This window comes from Peromyscus californicus, unplaced genomic scaffold (assembly GCF_007827085.1).
Source record: "Peromyscus californicus insignis strain IS unplaced genomic scaffold, ASM782708v3 Scaffold_6__1_contigs__length_162567912, whole genome shotgun sequence".
In the NCBI taxonomy this organism is placed as follows: domain Eukaryota; kingdom Metazoa; phylum Chordata; class Mammalia; order Rodentia; family Cricetidae; genus Peromyscus; species Peromyscus californicus.
Window position 1 is genome coordinate 99,266,630 of NW_026294584.1, and position 14,571 is coordinate 99,281,200.

A 14,571-nucleotide genomic window follows, 5' to 3' on the forward strand; every position below is an offset into this window, starting at 1 on the left:
AGAGAATTCAAGGTCAAGAATCCTCAGTTGCATAGTTCAAGGCCAGCCTGAGCTATAGAAAGAAAAAATAAAAGACTTCGTTAGAGCCAGAAGACAAAAGATCTTATAGATCTTTGTCTTTAAGGGATGCAGTTTTAAAAAGTAACCCCCAGCTTCATTTAGCTTGGGAGCCCCCCTGGTTTTGCAGGCCCCAGTGATTTGTTCTGGCTCAGGTTTGACAGCATCTCAGGTCCTCTGCGTACTGTTCTCCCAACCCCTGATCCCTGCGCATCCCAGGCTGGGGAGGCTGTCCTCTGCTGCCCTTCCCCCATGCAGAGAGTCTGCTCTTCTCAAACACATGTGGGTGAGGGGAGGCAGTATTGTCTCGTGTCTGGGATCCAGCTCTGTGTACACTGCTGTGAGCAAGCCCGGACTGCCAGATGTGCTGAACAGCAGTGTGCACACCTCAGACTCTGGGTGGGATTTGCTTCCCTGGTGGCTGTCCCAGCCCCAAGCCCCCCTCTCACCCCAGCCTGTCCCCGTCCTCAGGCCCTGCTGGAGACAGCACTGACACGTGTGGTCCTGCCTATGCCCATCCTGGTGCTTCCCCCGATCGTCATGTCCATGCTGGAGAAGTAAGTCAGGCTGCGGGGACAGAGGGGGTGCCTGGGAGTGGCCCATGGGACCTGAGGCAAAGGTAGGGGAGCCATGGCAGCCTACCCAGTGTGTTTCTAGGATAGAAAGCACCCACCCTGTCCTCTATTGTACAGGACAGTGGTGTTGAAACTCATGACTTTTCCTATGTGAACTGGCTGGTGCCCAGTGCTACCAGGCTGTCTGTGGAGAAGCATGGTTCTGCCTTGGTGGAGGGGGCAGGAGAGCTGGCAGTTTGGGTGGGAATCAATCAGTCTGACCCTGTGAGTGTGTATGCATGTGCACATGCTCTGTTAATGAAGACAGTGTGAGATAGGAAGCCTAGATTTTCAACCTCACGGAGCCTCTGCTTACAACTAGAATAATAGTCTGACTGTGGCTCGCATTCTCCTCATCCAGAAGATGAGGCAAGCTTGCCATGAGTTTGAGATAACATGCGGTACATGATGAATTCTGGCTAGCCTGGACTACATTGTTAGATCTTATCTCCAAAAAAACTGAACGAACAAACAAAAAACAAAAAAATAGGCTGGAAGCAGTGACACGTGCCTTTAACCCAAGCTTAGGAGGCAGAGGCAGACAGATCTTAACTTAGGAGGCAGAGGCAGACAGATCTCTGTTGAGTTCAAAGCCTGCCTGGTCTACATAATGAGTCCCAGGCCACCTGTCTTTAAAACAAAAACAAAAACAAAAAACAATAAATTAATTATAATAAAGCTCCTTCAGAGGAAGATCAAAGGCCAACTATTTGTCATGTCACTGTCCACATAATATAGGGAACAGCACAATGATAATAATAAAAGGCTTCTACTTATTGGTGAATCTGTAATAGGATAGTAAAGACTAGGGTGCAGCTGGGAAGAGGCTGAACAGGGAAGGAGGGAAGAACCTTGGTCCAAATGTATATGGAGGCCTAGCAGGCCTGGGGAGGGGCAGGGAAGGGCCCTGGGTGGAGGGACACTAGAGGCACAGAGCGTGGCTGGTACATGCATGTCCCTCTCTCTTGGACACCTGCCTTGTGAAGATTCTCTAGGATCCAGCATGCTTGAAGGAAAGCATGCCCATTGGGGCAAACCGACCAGGGTCCTGTGTGCCCATCAGATAGACCTTCCAATCCCAGAAATGGGTAGAACCTCTGTATCTGAGCATTGAGGTTAAAAATTGTTCATCTGGAACTGGGATGGTGGTTTAGAACTCAGAAGGCTGAAGCAGGAGGATTGCCATGAGCTTGAAGGTAGCATGGACTACATAGTGAGTTCCAGCCTGGGCTAAAAACCTTGTTTTAAAAATACATTAAGAAAGAAGGAAATGAATGGAAGGGAAGGGAAGAAAAAAAGGAAGTCAACCTAGTGAGGAAACTCCCAACGAATGACTAAATATGGACAGAGTGAATTGGGGGTGGTCCTTTGTGTCCCTGCATTGTGTCCAGCCCTCTCCTGAACTGAGGCTGTCCCCAAATACCAGTGACTGAAAGTACAGATAGGTAGACCAGGGGCAGGTGAAGAGGGTGAGGTTTTCTTCGGTGCTGAGGCCTGCGGTGGGGAAGCATGGAGGGTGCTCACTGATACTGTTAGTCACCTGTCACTTGTGCAAGTCTAGTGGGACAGAGCCCTCACCTGGCAGATGAGGTGGAGACGTTTTCTTACACACAGGTGTCAGAGGACAGCCGGAGCCAGCAAAGCCGAGGATTGGCTGCAAACTAAGACCCACAAAAAGCTGCTGGGGGTGAACCGAGTCTCATCGGCCCAGACTGGTGTCACAAAGCAGCTGAGGAATCCAGAAGCCCTTGGCTCTGGTTTTATGGCCTGGGAGAACTTGGCTGGCTGGGATAAGCTAGGCTAATCTGTGGCAGGCAGTCCGAAGCTCCGACCCTCCTCCCTGTCTGAGTACCCAGCACCCTCAGCATAGTTCACAGGTACCCGAGAACTACACAGGAGTGGAAACTGGAAAGCCAGTTCAGCCGGGCCAGCCAGAGGCTTGTCCTTTGACACGAATTTGCTGGAGAGGAACAGGATCTGTGATGCTTTCCCAGTTTGCATAGGAACTGAGTGTGTAGAGTTGAAGGAGGCTTGGCATGGCGTCGCTTTGTCAGCTTAAATTGGTTTTAGGAGTTATGGGAAGTGGTATGGGGATTATTTTGGCTGTGAACCCTCCCAACCAAGTGTCAGGAGTGCTGCATGGCCTGCCTCATCCCAGGCTCCAAGGAAGCTCCAGGGTAGGGTAATGAGAGGTCAGTAGTCTGGGGCTCCATGCAGCTTACTAATAGTTGATCTTTTCTGGGGGTTCCTGGGATGATTTTGATGAGGAGTTCAGTCCCAGTTCCCTCAGGAATATTGAGATGGATAAGACCCAGTTTGTACACGCAAAGGCTTGTCAATCTTACACCCACTATAGAACCACGAGCCTGGATGGCAGGTGACGCAGGACACTGAGCAGAGCCAGCTGAGACGTCTAATAGGGAAGTATGCTTTTCCAGCCTCAGTTTCCCACATAGAATGCGGGGGCACTGTTGTCTTGCTCTCCCAGGCTTGGCATTTGGCACCATCCAGCACCTTTTTTCCTGTGAGGTGGGCAGCTGTACTCTCCAGAGTTCTTTGGTGCGAGATTTCAGGGCAGGTGGGAGGTGGGCACCCCCACCCTCTGTAGCCAGGTTGGGTGGGGAAGTCTGGACAGCCAGGGAGGAAAGACAAAAGCACACTTACAAAGCAGACTTGCAAATTAATGGAGCGCAAAGTAGGGCTGCTCTGCAAGTGCTGAAGGAATGCACCGCAATGGTGGGTGGGGGGGGGCGACCAGCTGTTGTGTGGCAGCCGGGGTGGGACCTGCCTCGTTTGCCTCTGGCCTCAGTCTATCCTCTCTGGCAGGAGCACTGAGCTCTGGAGCCTGGGCCTCCAGCTAGGATTAGACAGAGGTGGAAAGAAACTCTGTGGGCACCATTGTCCTTGCCCCTGAGATCCGAAGAAGTCTGAAGTGCGAAGTAGAGGGACCTCCACCTACGCTGGAAACACCTTCTCTGCTCCCCTTGCCCACACTCAAGCCTCATATTCCACACCTTCCCTGCAGTAAGCTGGGTTCAGAGCCAGGGCTGGGGAGGCCCACAGATGTAACACATCATCGCATTGACAGGTGTCCATGTAGGGACAGAAAGGCTATCGTTTGCTCCCCAAGCCCTGGGACCCTGGCTCAGAATACACTGGAAAAGTGCATCTGGGTGGGTGGAAGCTGGATGGAGGTCCTGGCCCCACCCATGGTAGATCCCTTAGTCCGCTCCCCCAGCTCCTTCACTGCCTGTGATCCGGGTCTTTCCTTTTTCCGAGCATTCGCACATCTCTCCATCTGCATATTTTAACTCCCCCAGCTGCCTTTCCAATCCCTGCCTGCCATTTCCCTCTTCTCCCCTCCCCCCATCCTGCTGTGTTTTCTCTTGGGGGCTCTGGACCAGACTCTCCAGGCTTCTCAAAGGTTGCAACCCTGGGGTTCCCTGGACCCACTTGCCCACAAGGGACTTCAGCCAGCCTCCCTTCAGAGAAGCCAAGGTCACAATCTCCATGGATGGGAGTTTGTCCAACGTTACTTCCAGGAAGTCACCATTCTGGGCTCTAGGTGATCCTCAGGGCTTTGCCTCGAACCCTACACCCTCTGAGAACTGCTGCAGAACCAGGAAGACAGTCCAGAGTCCCAGGCATGAGAGGCTGATCAGAGGAACACGCTTCACAGGGCTGGTCTTGGCCTCATTCCAACCCCTGTGTGACTCCAGAGGAAGCCTGTGAGGCCTGGGGCTAACAGAGACTGGGGGGGATAATGGGGTGCTGCTCCCTTGGGATTGAGCTTGATTTTAGCACCTTTGTCTTACTCCTCTTATTCCTTGGGGGACCCCATACCCCAACCCCCAGTAACTGAACCTAGCAACAATCCAACATCCACACAGAGCATGGGGTCTGGGCCAGCCAGGAAACGTAAGAGAACAATGCACCTGTCAGGATTCACATCCTCTGTGCAGGCAGCAGCAGTACCAGCAAAAATGATGCACACTTACCTGCTGCTGAGCTGGCTGACCTTTGGATTTGCTTAGAACTGATAAGCAGTTGGGTCTTGGTAACACCTGAGTGAGAACATGGAAAGGCAGCCGCCTCTCCCAAGTGTGATCTGTAGATTCTTGAATGCCAGTTCCTGGGTCTAATGCCAGCTGAAGGAGGGTCCCCGGGAATCAGGAGCCCTTGGGAATTCACACTGTTAACTAGACCATTCCAGTATACACCAGAGGTCTGAGAACGGCCCCTCTCAACTGTGTTCTCTGCTGGGGGCCGCATGTTCTTGAGTTTGCCCCAGAAGGGAAGGGTAATAGGGGGGTTACCTGTCCCCAAGACTAGGACCCTGACCCAGAGGGATGGATTAGTCAGTTTTCCTTTATTTGAATAAATGTCTGAGATAACTTAGAAAATGTTTATTATTTTTATTTTGATTTGATTTGATTTTTTGAGACAGGGTTCCTCTGTGTGACAGCCCTAGCTGTCCTGGAACTTGCTGTGTAGACCAGGCTGGCCTGGAACTCACAGAGATCTGTTGCCTCTGCCTCCCGAGTGCTGGAATTAAAGGCTTTTATTTTGGTTCTCACTTTCAGACAATTCAGCCTGTCATCCAGCTTTAGCCCTGGGGCTGCAGGCCAACATGGGATAAATAGGTAGCAGAACAACCTCTGCCCTTTATAGATTGAAAAGGTAGTAGGGGAAGGGCTGGAAATCCCTCATGCTCTTGAAGGGCGCCCCACCTCAGTGAACTGAAGACCACCCCCCCCACCCCACCCCAGCCATCTCCCAGCACAGTGAGCTAGAGGGCAAAGCTCTAATGAGTGGCAGTTTGGAGACACTTAAGATCTAGACAGTGTACAGCAAGGGCCTCTCCTCTGTGATTGGGGCCAGACCTGCTGCAGTGGGGGAGAGGAAAGAGCTCCTGTTGTCATCTGTCACTCGGGCTGGTCATTTGAGGCTGCTGTGGCTACTGAGACCAGGTTTAGTGCCCACCTAATATCTCTAGCAGACAATCCAGGTATTCTTCCTGCTGGAATTGCCAGGTCTCCATGGGTGGAATGCCATAGATCTTGGTTTCTGGTAAGTGTGGTGAGTAGGTGCTTATCAGCTAGGGTGGGCCCCCACTCTGTCGCAAGAACTCATTCAAACTCAGCACCCTGAAGAGGGGTTTTTCACACTTCTCTCCTGCTCAGGAATCATGCCCCCCAAATCCTGCCATAGGGAGTGGGTGACAACTGCATCATGTTTGGGGGTGTAGCTGTTCAAAGGGTCCTGAAGTCAGGAGCCAGGAGCAGCTCGGGATACTAAGAGCAGCCACAAGAGTCCAGGGCCAGTCCCTTGGCCACGCCTGCCCTCCCCATGGCTCTTGGATGGAAGTGGTAGTCAATGGGATGTCTTCAGTTCTCATGCATGATAGGACTGCCTCTCCCTGATCATGTGCATGCATGTATTTGTGTATGTGCATGTGTGTATGTACACGAGTACATTCTGTGTCTTCTCCCTGCATGGCATATACTGGGGTTTTCCTCTGCTGAATGCATCTAACGACCATCTCACATGTCTCTTCAGGAGCCAGGGATGACAGTCTCTCCTGCCCCACTCCTACCTCCATGAACAGGGCTAGACAACTGTAGATGGGTGTCCCACTGTAAGAACTTGCTTATGATTTAAGTAGCTGAGGATTCCTTGCTGGGTCCAGCAATGTCCTTCATAGCTGGGTGTGGAGAAAGCAGTAGTTACTAGTGGAAGATAGTGCCCATTCTTCTACTTAGCTAAAATGCCCTGGGCTGCACGATCTGCTGCCTTGGCCCTGAGGTAGCATGGGACCCAGCTTGGCAGCTCCTGGCTTTCCAGGCCAGGCTGTGCACCTCACATGGCCCTCTTTCTCTCCACAGGACGGCTCTCTTGCAGGCACGCCCGCGGCTGCTCCTCCCTGTGCAGAGCCTCGTGTGCCTGGCAGCCTTCGGCCTGGCCCTGCCACTGGCCATCAGCCTTTTCCCGCAGATGTCAGAGGTCAGTGGGCTTAATGGGAAGGGCAGGGAGGAGTCATTTATTGACAAAGACCTAACCCATGCTGACTGCCAGTACTGAGCCAGGCTCTGTGGTGAGAACCATGAAGGAAGCCAGGTGTGATGGCTCATGTCTGTAATTCCAGCATCTTAGGCGATGGCTTCGTGGGGTGGAGGAAATGAGGCAGGAGGACTGCTGTGAGTCTGAGGCCAGCTTGAGCTACAAAGTCGGTTGGAGACCAGCCTAAGCTACAGAGTGAGATTCTTTCTTAAATTATAACAGCAACAACAACAACAACAACAACAATAATAATAATGCATAAGGAAAAATGAGGAATGAGACTGGCCCAGGCTGACCTTTCAAAGATCAAGCAGCAACACAGGATGCTGTGGAATAGCAAACAAAGTTTGGGGAAGGTTAGGGTGGGAGAAAAGAGGCAGCAGAGCAAACAGAGCCTGAAGGGAAGTGGTGCTTCCTGGGGCCTGGAAGCTGGGTTGGAGTTGGCCCACTGAGCAGGGGCTTTGGGGACACACAAGCGAGGGATAAGTTGGTATGAAGGTTCTGAGGTAAGATGACATTTGATACCCGAATGAAGTCTGCCCTGTGAGCAATAGTGGGGAGAGATGAGGTGAGCCAGGTAAAGCCCGATGGCCCCGGGTGGCCCCGGGGGGTGCTGAGAACCTGCAGGCTGAAGCCGAGGGGCGATGGCATCCAAAGGGCTGCACAGAGGACTCTTGATCGGGAACGGATGGTCTCCATGGCTGCTTCATGCAGCTGAGTTGGAGCTCTGGAGAAGGAACCATCAGGAAGCTGTGGCGGGCGTCCAGTGAGAGATGATGGCGGCTTGGACCAGGCTGCTGGCAGTGGGCATTGAGAAGTGGGGCCATTGTGAGAGTGGGGCAGCCGCTTCCTCGGGATCTTCGAGAGCTACATGTGGTGGGAGGGGAAGGGAGCCTGCAGGATGTGTGCCTGGCTCTCTGGTTCTGAAACCAGAAGGCAGATGTAGTCATGTTGTCACAAGATGGAGATGGGGAGAGGGGAGGGTTGAGGGAGGACAGAGAGTTGAGTCAGTTAGACCTGTGGGTGGGAGGACCCTGTGGACCCTGTGAGCAGAGGTGCCCTGTGGGGAGCTGGCTCCAGGTCTACAATCTAGGACAGTGTCTCATGCCACAGGAACAGGATGGAAGCTACCAGGCAAGGACAGTGCCAGGCTCACGGAGATTGGGATGTTCAAATTCCTTGAGGTTAGAGAATACCCCTTGTCCTTAGACTGTAAAGGCAAACCTTGTCCCCAGTGGTAGAGTGTGCAGCTTAGGGGGTGGGGGTGGGGGTGGGGCCGCAGCAGAGCTCTAGAGCTTTTGTTTTTTTGAAAATGGGAGGGAGGAAAACTCGTATGCATGCAAAATGGAAACACCAGGAGAGAATAGTGGACTTCCGGGAAAGAGTAAAGTCCAAGAAGAGAGAAAAGGACTGGAGCGTAGACCAAGGGACCAGCCTTGGCAGGGGTGAGCCCTGCTCCCGGTAGCTCTGGAGAGGGTGGGCAGATGGCAGGTGCAGCTGTAAGTGGAGAGGACAGGTGATAGCAAGTCAGAGGCAAGGGCCAAGAGAGCAGAGGGCCAACCTGCTGTTTAGAGCGGCTGAGCTTGTGACCAGAGAGGGACACTTCTCCAGAGTGATTTGAGGACAGCCCTGCTTCAAGAAGTGCCCAAATGGAGGACGGAGGGCAAGCTGGGGCTCCTGGGGGAAAGTGGCAAGGGGGGGGAGGGGGGGAGGGGAGGGGGCAGGGTTAGTGAAGACTGGAAGCCCAGGGCCTTAGTCTAGGGGCTGGAGTCACTGTCCCCTACTACGCCTCCTCGTGGTTTGGGACACTCACGGTTGGGACCCTGGTGTGCTGTGTGAGGCTACAGTTCCCTGTGCCTTCAGAGCTCTTCCAAACCTAGAAAAGCTGAGTCTGGGAACTCCCAGTGGAACCCAGGGCTACAGGCACCTATGAACCCTGGAGACAGAGCAGAGGTGACCCTGAGGTCTCTGGCGACACGGCTGTGCTGGAAGCTCTACTTGTGGAGAGGATCCAGGGCAGAGAATCTCCAGATCACTAAGTCAGAAGCCATCCCAGCTAGAAAGGATCATCCCATGTATCATCCTCCTGGCTTTACTGGAAAACAAGGCTGAGAACGGCCATGGATGGGACCAGCCCTCAGTCGCAGAAGCCAGTGTTGTTATGAGGGGACACTCTGGAGGCCATACCCCGGTACAGATAGGGGTCTAGTCAGCTGGTCCAAGAGGCTTTAGTCAAGGTCCAGACTCCTCTGTCCCCATTGCCTGTTCAAGTAAATATGGATGTTAGTGCTTCTGAGTGTCTAGCCACATTCACTTACCACCACCCAAACCTCTTATAGGTTGGGAAGAATTGCATGAGGTTTTTGTCCTTCAGAAGAGAGGGTAGTAACATGCTCTTCAGAACTTCCTGCTCAGCTGCACCTTTCCCAACAGGGTTCAGGCCAACCTGGATATTATAGAGTATTTTGAGACCTGTCTGCAACCCAAGGCACCAAAGCCATCAGCCATTGGTTGGGAGGCCCTCACTTCTTCGTTCACCCTCCCAATTAATTCTAACAAGGTGATACTTCTGCAGTACAGGGATCATGTCTCATGTCCCAGAAGCCGGGGGAATTTGCCATATGAGTCTGGACTTGCTTGAGCTGACCCAACCTTGCCAAAAATCACCAAGGCTGTCAACAGAAGTAATCGCTGAAGTACTAATTAATTAGCTAGGAGGCTTGGAGACCAAGTTCAGGAACTGGTGCCTAGGATGGCTAGCTTGCTGTGACTGGTGTGGTGGCCGACTCTCTAACCCCAGAGCTTGAGGAAGAACTTCCATTTCCCCTTCCGTGCTTGGGAGAGAGCTTTGCTCTTTTCAAATGAGTGTTTCTGCTCATTGAAATGGCATGAAGGTCAACTCGAAAATAGTAATTATAGCTACCTTGACTTGAGATCACATGTTAGGCCTCTGCTTGCCTTGTATTTTAAGTCCTTCAAGTCCAGTTAAGTATCAAGAAATGTTACCTAATCAGTTGAGGTCATTGACCTCTGGGGAGAGTTTTGCCTAGAGACACAGAACCTTTGGTGAAGGGACTCTAGCCAGCCTGAGCATGGCAGACATGGCTCTGGCAGGCCTTGCCCTTCCTCCATTCCCTCTGCCTTGATAAAAACCATTAGATTACATTCCTAAAGCTAGCCACCAAGGTCTATTCCCTTCTTTGGCCACTTCCTTCTCCTGAGGCTGACTACCAAGGTCCAGCTATCAGAAGCTCCCCTTTGGCTGCCCTAATTAACATGCCCAATCAAAACTAAACACCTCATCCTAACACAGGGTTTCCCCCTTTACCTTTATAAACCGCCATTTGCCTATGGGCCATGTCTGTCTCTATGCAGAGGCGGTCCTCTGTCCCTCTGGGATAAATATTCTTTCCCTCTCCCTTGTCCCTTCTCCTCATCCTCTGTTTCCTGTCTTTGTCTCTTATTCCCCGCCCTTCATCCCTCTAGGCAAATAAATCTCCTCTGTGCTGAGAACTTGGCCTTGGGGTGTCTTGTGCCAAATATCGGTCCTTTCATTTGGTACATTGAAGGGACTGGAGGAGGAGATGTGCGAGAAAGAAAGGTCAAGGTTAAGCTGAGGTATGGAGTGAACCCAGGGGGAGCAGATTCAGGAGAGCCAAGGAGGGGAAGGGAGGAGGAGTGGGGAGGAGGCTCAGAGATGGGCCCAGCAGAGAAAGTGTTCCTGTTTACCAGTGAGGGCACTGGGGCAGCTTAAGCCTAAGAATGTTGTCCACATTGCTCATAAGAGAGGCAGCTTGTCTAGACAGGATTCTGTCACACTCTCCAGCGTGCCCACACCTTACTATAAGAAGAGGGACCAAGCCAGGTGGTGGTGGTGGTGCACACCTTTAATTCCAGCACTTGGGAGGCAGAGGCAGGGGGATCGTTGTGAGTTCGAGGCCAGCCTGGTCTACTGAGTGAGTTCCAGGACAGCCAGAGCTGTTACACAGAGAAATCCTGTCTCGGTGTCTGGGGGCGGGGGGGTGGGAGGGGGTGGGGGGTGGGGGGGGAGAAGAGGGACCAAGTATGTACGCCAGACTGCCCCCTGCTTATCTATGAGTACAACAGAACTGTCCTCCTCTAGACCGCCTGCCTTTCCTAGGGAATCCACCTTCATATCTACAGGGACCTTCTGTAGGGGTACCTCTTTGTCTTCTAACAGAACAGGACAGGGTGGGGCATCTAGGAGGCCAAGAGGTGGGATCTGGAATAAGCTCTGAACTTGGGTGTGAGAACTAGATCTGGCCTTCTGCCAGGCCTCAAACTCTCTGACTGGACAGGGGGAATGAATCTGCCTTTTGACCTGGAGGATAAGGGTGCAGTGGAGCATTGGTTAGACCGTGGTGTCCCAACAGCACCTACAATAAGTCCCCTGCCCCATGGTCTCCCATGAAGAGTAGGCTACTGTCTGGTGACTGGGACAGTCTTCTAATCTCCAGAAGTGTGTATTCTGGTGTTGAAAACAAAGTGACTAAATGTCCTTGGGTGTGGTGACTCACACCTATAATCTAGCCTTTGGGAGGCAGAAGGAGGGGATCCCCACAAATTCAAGGCCAGCCTCATCTACACAGCAAGTTGTAGGCCAGCTAGGATAATACAGGGGGATCCTGGGTCCAAAAAAACAAAAAACAAAAAACAAACAAAGTAAAACTGAGTATGATATCACACACCTGAGCCTAGGTGATCAGAGATTCAAGGTTATCCTTGACTACACAGTGATTTTGAATCCAGTTTGGACTACGTAAGACCTTGTCTCAAAAAAAGCTGAAATAAAGTCATATGAGGGTGGTAGTTATGATGGAGATAAAGCCAGGGACTATGCTATGGCTTGCTCCAAGGGTCCTTGAGGTCGGGTAGGTTGTGAGGGGCTCCCTAGTTGAAACGGTCCTGACTTAGGGCGGCCTTTCAGGCCCTGTCCATTGTGAATATTAGGCCTCTGAACAAGCGAACTTAATCTATCCCTCTGCTCCATCTGCATGTACACTGGTGTCTTAGACTGTCTTAGGGGAACATCCAGGGTCCAGTCTTTGGGTTCATGGGCTTGGCTGTCCCCGGAGTCTGGACCGGGCAATGACGAATGCCCCTCCGATTCTGACAGCCAATGTTTTCTACCTGGGAATGTATCCAACCCAGCAGTTTAATGAACCGCAGGTCTCCTAGGGAGCAAGAAGCAGTGCCCTGGCCAAGCCTCCCTCGCCCTTGCCTCTGTCTTTCTTAATTCCTTGAGTCCTCGGGGACTCTCCCATATCCAGGTTCTCCCCTCCCCCTCTGCTCCCCGGGGAGCTCGGGGGCTAGAGAAGGGGCCGCTGTACAAGCGGGAGCTATTGTTCCACAATCTGGTTTTGTCCTCATCTTGTTGGCAGGCGGCAGGAGAGGAGCGAAAGGTTAATGAGGCGCTGTGAACGGGGGACTGCAGCGGGCGGGCGCCGGCTTGGTGACAGGGAGCTAATTAGGAGCAGTTTAACAGGAGGAAAAAGTGAAATCTCCTCTTCACCAACTGTCAATAATTAGCCGATTTGGTGAGGTTGAAATGTGTCCACAGAAGAAGGTGGGGCTTGTCTGGGGATGAGTGGGGGGGGTGGGGGGTGGGGGGGGCAACTGAGGCTCAGCCCTGTCTTTAGGTGTGTGGCAGGGATTGTTGTACTGGGCCATCCTGCAGCCCGGGCCTCCCGTCTGCCCTCGGGTTGGCTTTTCCTAGCTTGATCCCTATATGGCCCCAGTTAAGACCTCAGCCAAAAGGCAAAAGTATTCGAGCTCAGTTTCTTCCAGTCTCTGCCCTGTGGGAACCTGGAAGTGAAAATAAGAGGCAGGTGCTGGAATCAGAAGGATGGCAGCCATGCTACTCAAAGTCCCATGCTGATCCTTAGGCGCCTGCCTTGCTCACAGTGTGAGTGTGCCCTCTGAGTGGTAGCTGAATGGTGCCAAGAGGAGGCTGGGCAAGGCCCTCAGCGTCCTGTGGAGCATGCCTTCCTTGTCATCCCCCCTGGGCGCTGTCCACCCAGCTACTCTAAGGCTGTCTGGAGAGGAGGATCAGGCCCCAGCCTTTTACTGCAGCTGGAAGGGTGTTTGTTGCTGCAGAGGCCTCCTGGGGGCCAAGGAGTCATGTTCACAAGCCAGAAGGTTGTTTCCTGTTGGGCCTGTCTGTTGTCTTGTCTTTTGTTGGCCCCTGGCCTTTGGCCTTTACTGACATCTCAGCAGATGGACGTCTCTTCCCCAGTCTCTAGCTTTTGCTGAACACCTTAACTGGAAGAAAAGGCATCAATCAGCCCTGCCAACCCCCCCCTCAGTCCAACCACTCCCCAGCTCAGCTCTAGAGGGCCTCCAGGGGCCCGAGGCATGATGGGAGGAAGGCTGAAGCCCTCTTCAGCACTATATGCATACCGTCTTTCAACTTAGGACTCTAAAGTAATTCTTAGCGCCACATTCATCTCTACTCAGTCCCTACTCCTCACCTCTTCTTGTCCCTCTATAGTTTTCATAGATAGGAAACAAAGAAGTACCCTCCTACGTAAGAATGCACCCCTCACATGGGTACTAGATCCGCTCTGTCTATCCTCATCAGCCCTGCAAAAAGGGATAGCGCTGGTGGACCCACCTGGCTAGGCAGCGTGACAGCGCGACACATCAGAAGCCAGTACCCTCCCCAATTTGTCTCCCTTTCTGTGAGAGCAAATTTGAGGGAAGAGTTGGGAATCTTTTAGAATGCCTGGTCCCTGGGACCTTTTTCTTGATATTCGGGATCCATCCTGCCTCAAACATGTAGGCTCTGGTCTCATTTCCAGCCTTAGGACAGAGCCTCTCCCTCCCTCCATGTAAGGCTGAGAGCCCGACTATCAGTACCTGACACATTTGATGCTCCCCGACTGTCGCCCTCCTGCTCCTTCTGCTCTCCCGGGACCCAAGCAAGGTCAGAGGCAGTGTCTAGAGGGCACTGTGTCCCTCCTGAGTCCACAGGACCTTTCACTGTCCCTAGAGTATTGTCCCTCTTCAGACTCTCTAGTCTCACATCCATCTTTGCTTAGAGATGTTTGTTTGGGGTTTTTCTCGTTTGCTGGTTTAATCAATCCCCACTGAACGCCGAAGCAGGCTATTTTTGCTGTCAGAAATCTGCCGCCTCCCCGCCCGCTGCTTTCTTGGAATTTGCCCACAGGACCCCCCAGGAGGGACAAACGGGGATGGCAAAGCCACTTGGATCCCAGGAACGCCAACGCCACCTGTCATATTGCCTGTTCCCCACACCCCCATCCTAACCCATGCATGCACACAGGCCCACACACGTGCATACCCACCAGTATGCACACATTCTCAACGATATGTTTCAGGAAAGCCACCTCCCAACCTGTCCTTCCCAGGTCTCCCTCCCAGAACCTGCTAGAATACCTCACTGGATTCAAGATGGAGTGGAGGATTTGCTGGGCAAAGTTTTCACTGAGTGAAAAGCACTAAGTGGAAAGGACTTGGAGCATGCCTAGACTACAGCAAGGGCCAAGGCCTGTAAGAGGAGTTGTTGGCTAGGGCTGGGCAAGATGGCTACAATCTCACCATTACCCCATAGCATCATGTGAGTATCTACCCCCTCCTAAGACCCTACCACCCACTTCTAGCTGTTATCTTTGTCCTAGAAAAATTTCCCTACTATATATATATATGGAGAAACTGAGTCCTCAAGGCTGAGAAGACAGAGAGAGACAGACTCTAAGGTCAGTCCACCAGAGGGCACCCAGGAACAATATAAAGTTCTGAAATGAAGCTAGGGCTTGGAGCACTTGCTGGGTCTACAAAGTTCAGGGGAGGAGCCCCA

The 14,571-nt window shown here is 52.4% G+C and overlaps 1 protein-coding gene across 5 annotated transcripts in view; it reads left to right on the plus strand.

Moving 5' to 3' along the window:
- The window catches only part of Sfxn5 (sideroflexin 5), a 129,020-nt gene that overhangs the window by 104,451 nt on the left and 9,998 nt on the right, over positions 1 to 14,571 (plus strand). For 3 of the 5 annotated variants that reach the window (XM_052721356.1, XM_052721358.1, XM_052721359.1), the window contains 2 exons: positions 529 to 614; positions 6,557 to 6,674. In XM_052721356.1, the coding sequence (XP_052577316.1) occupies positions 529 to 614; positions 6,557 to 6,674 (204 nt within the window). The remainder of the gene's footprint in view (positions 1 to 528; positions 615 to 6,556; positions 6,675 to 14,571) is intronic. The other 2 variants (XM_052721361.1, XM_052721360.1) reach the window with 2 other exon arrangements.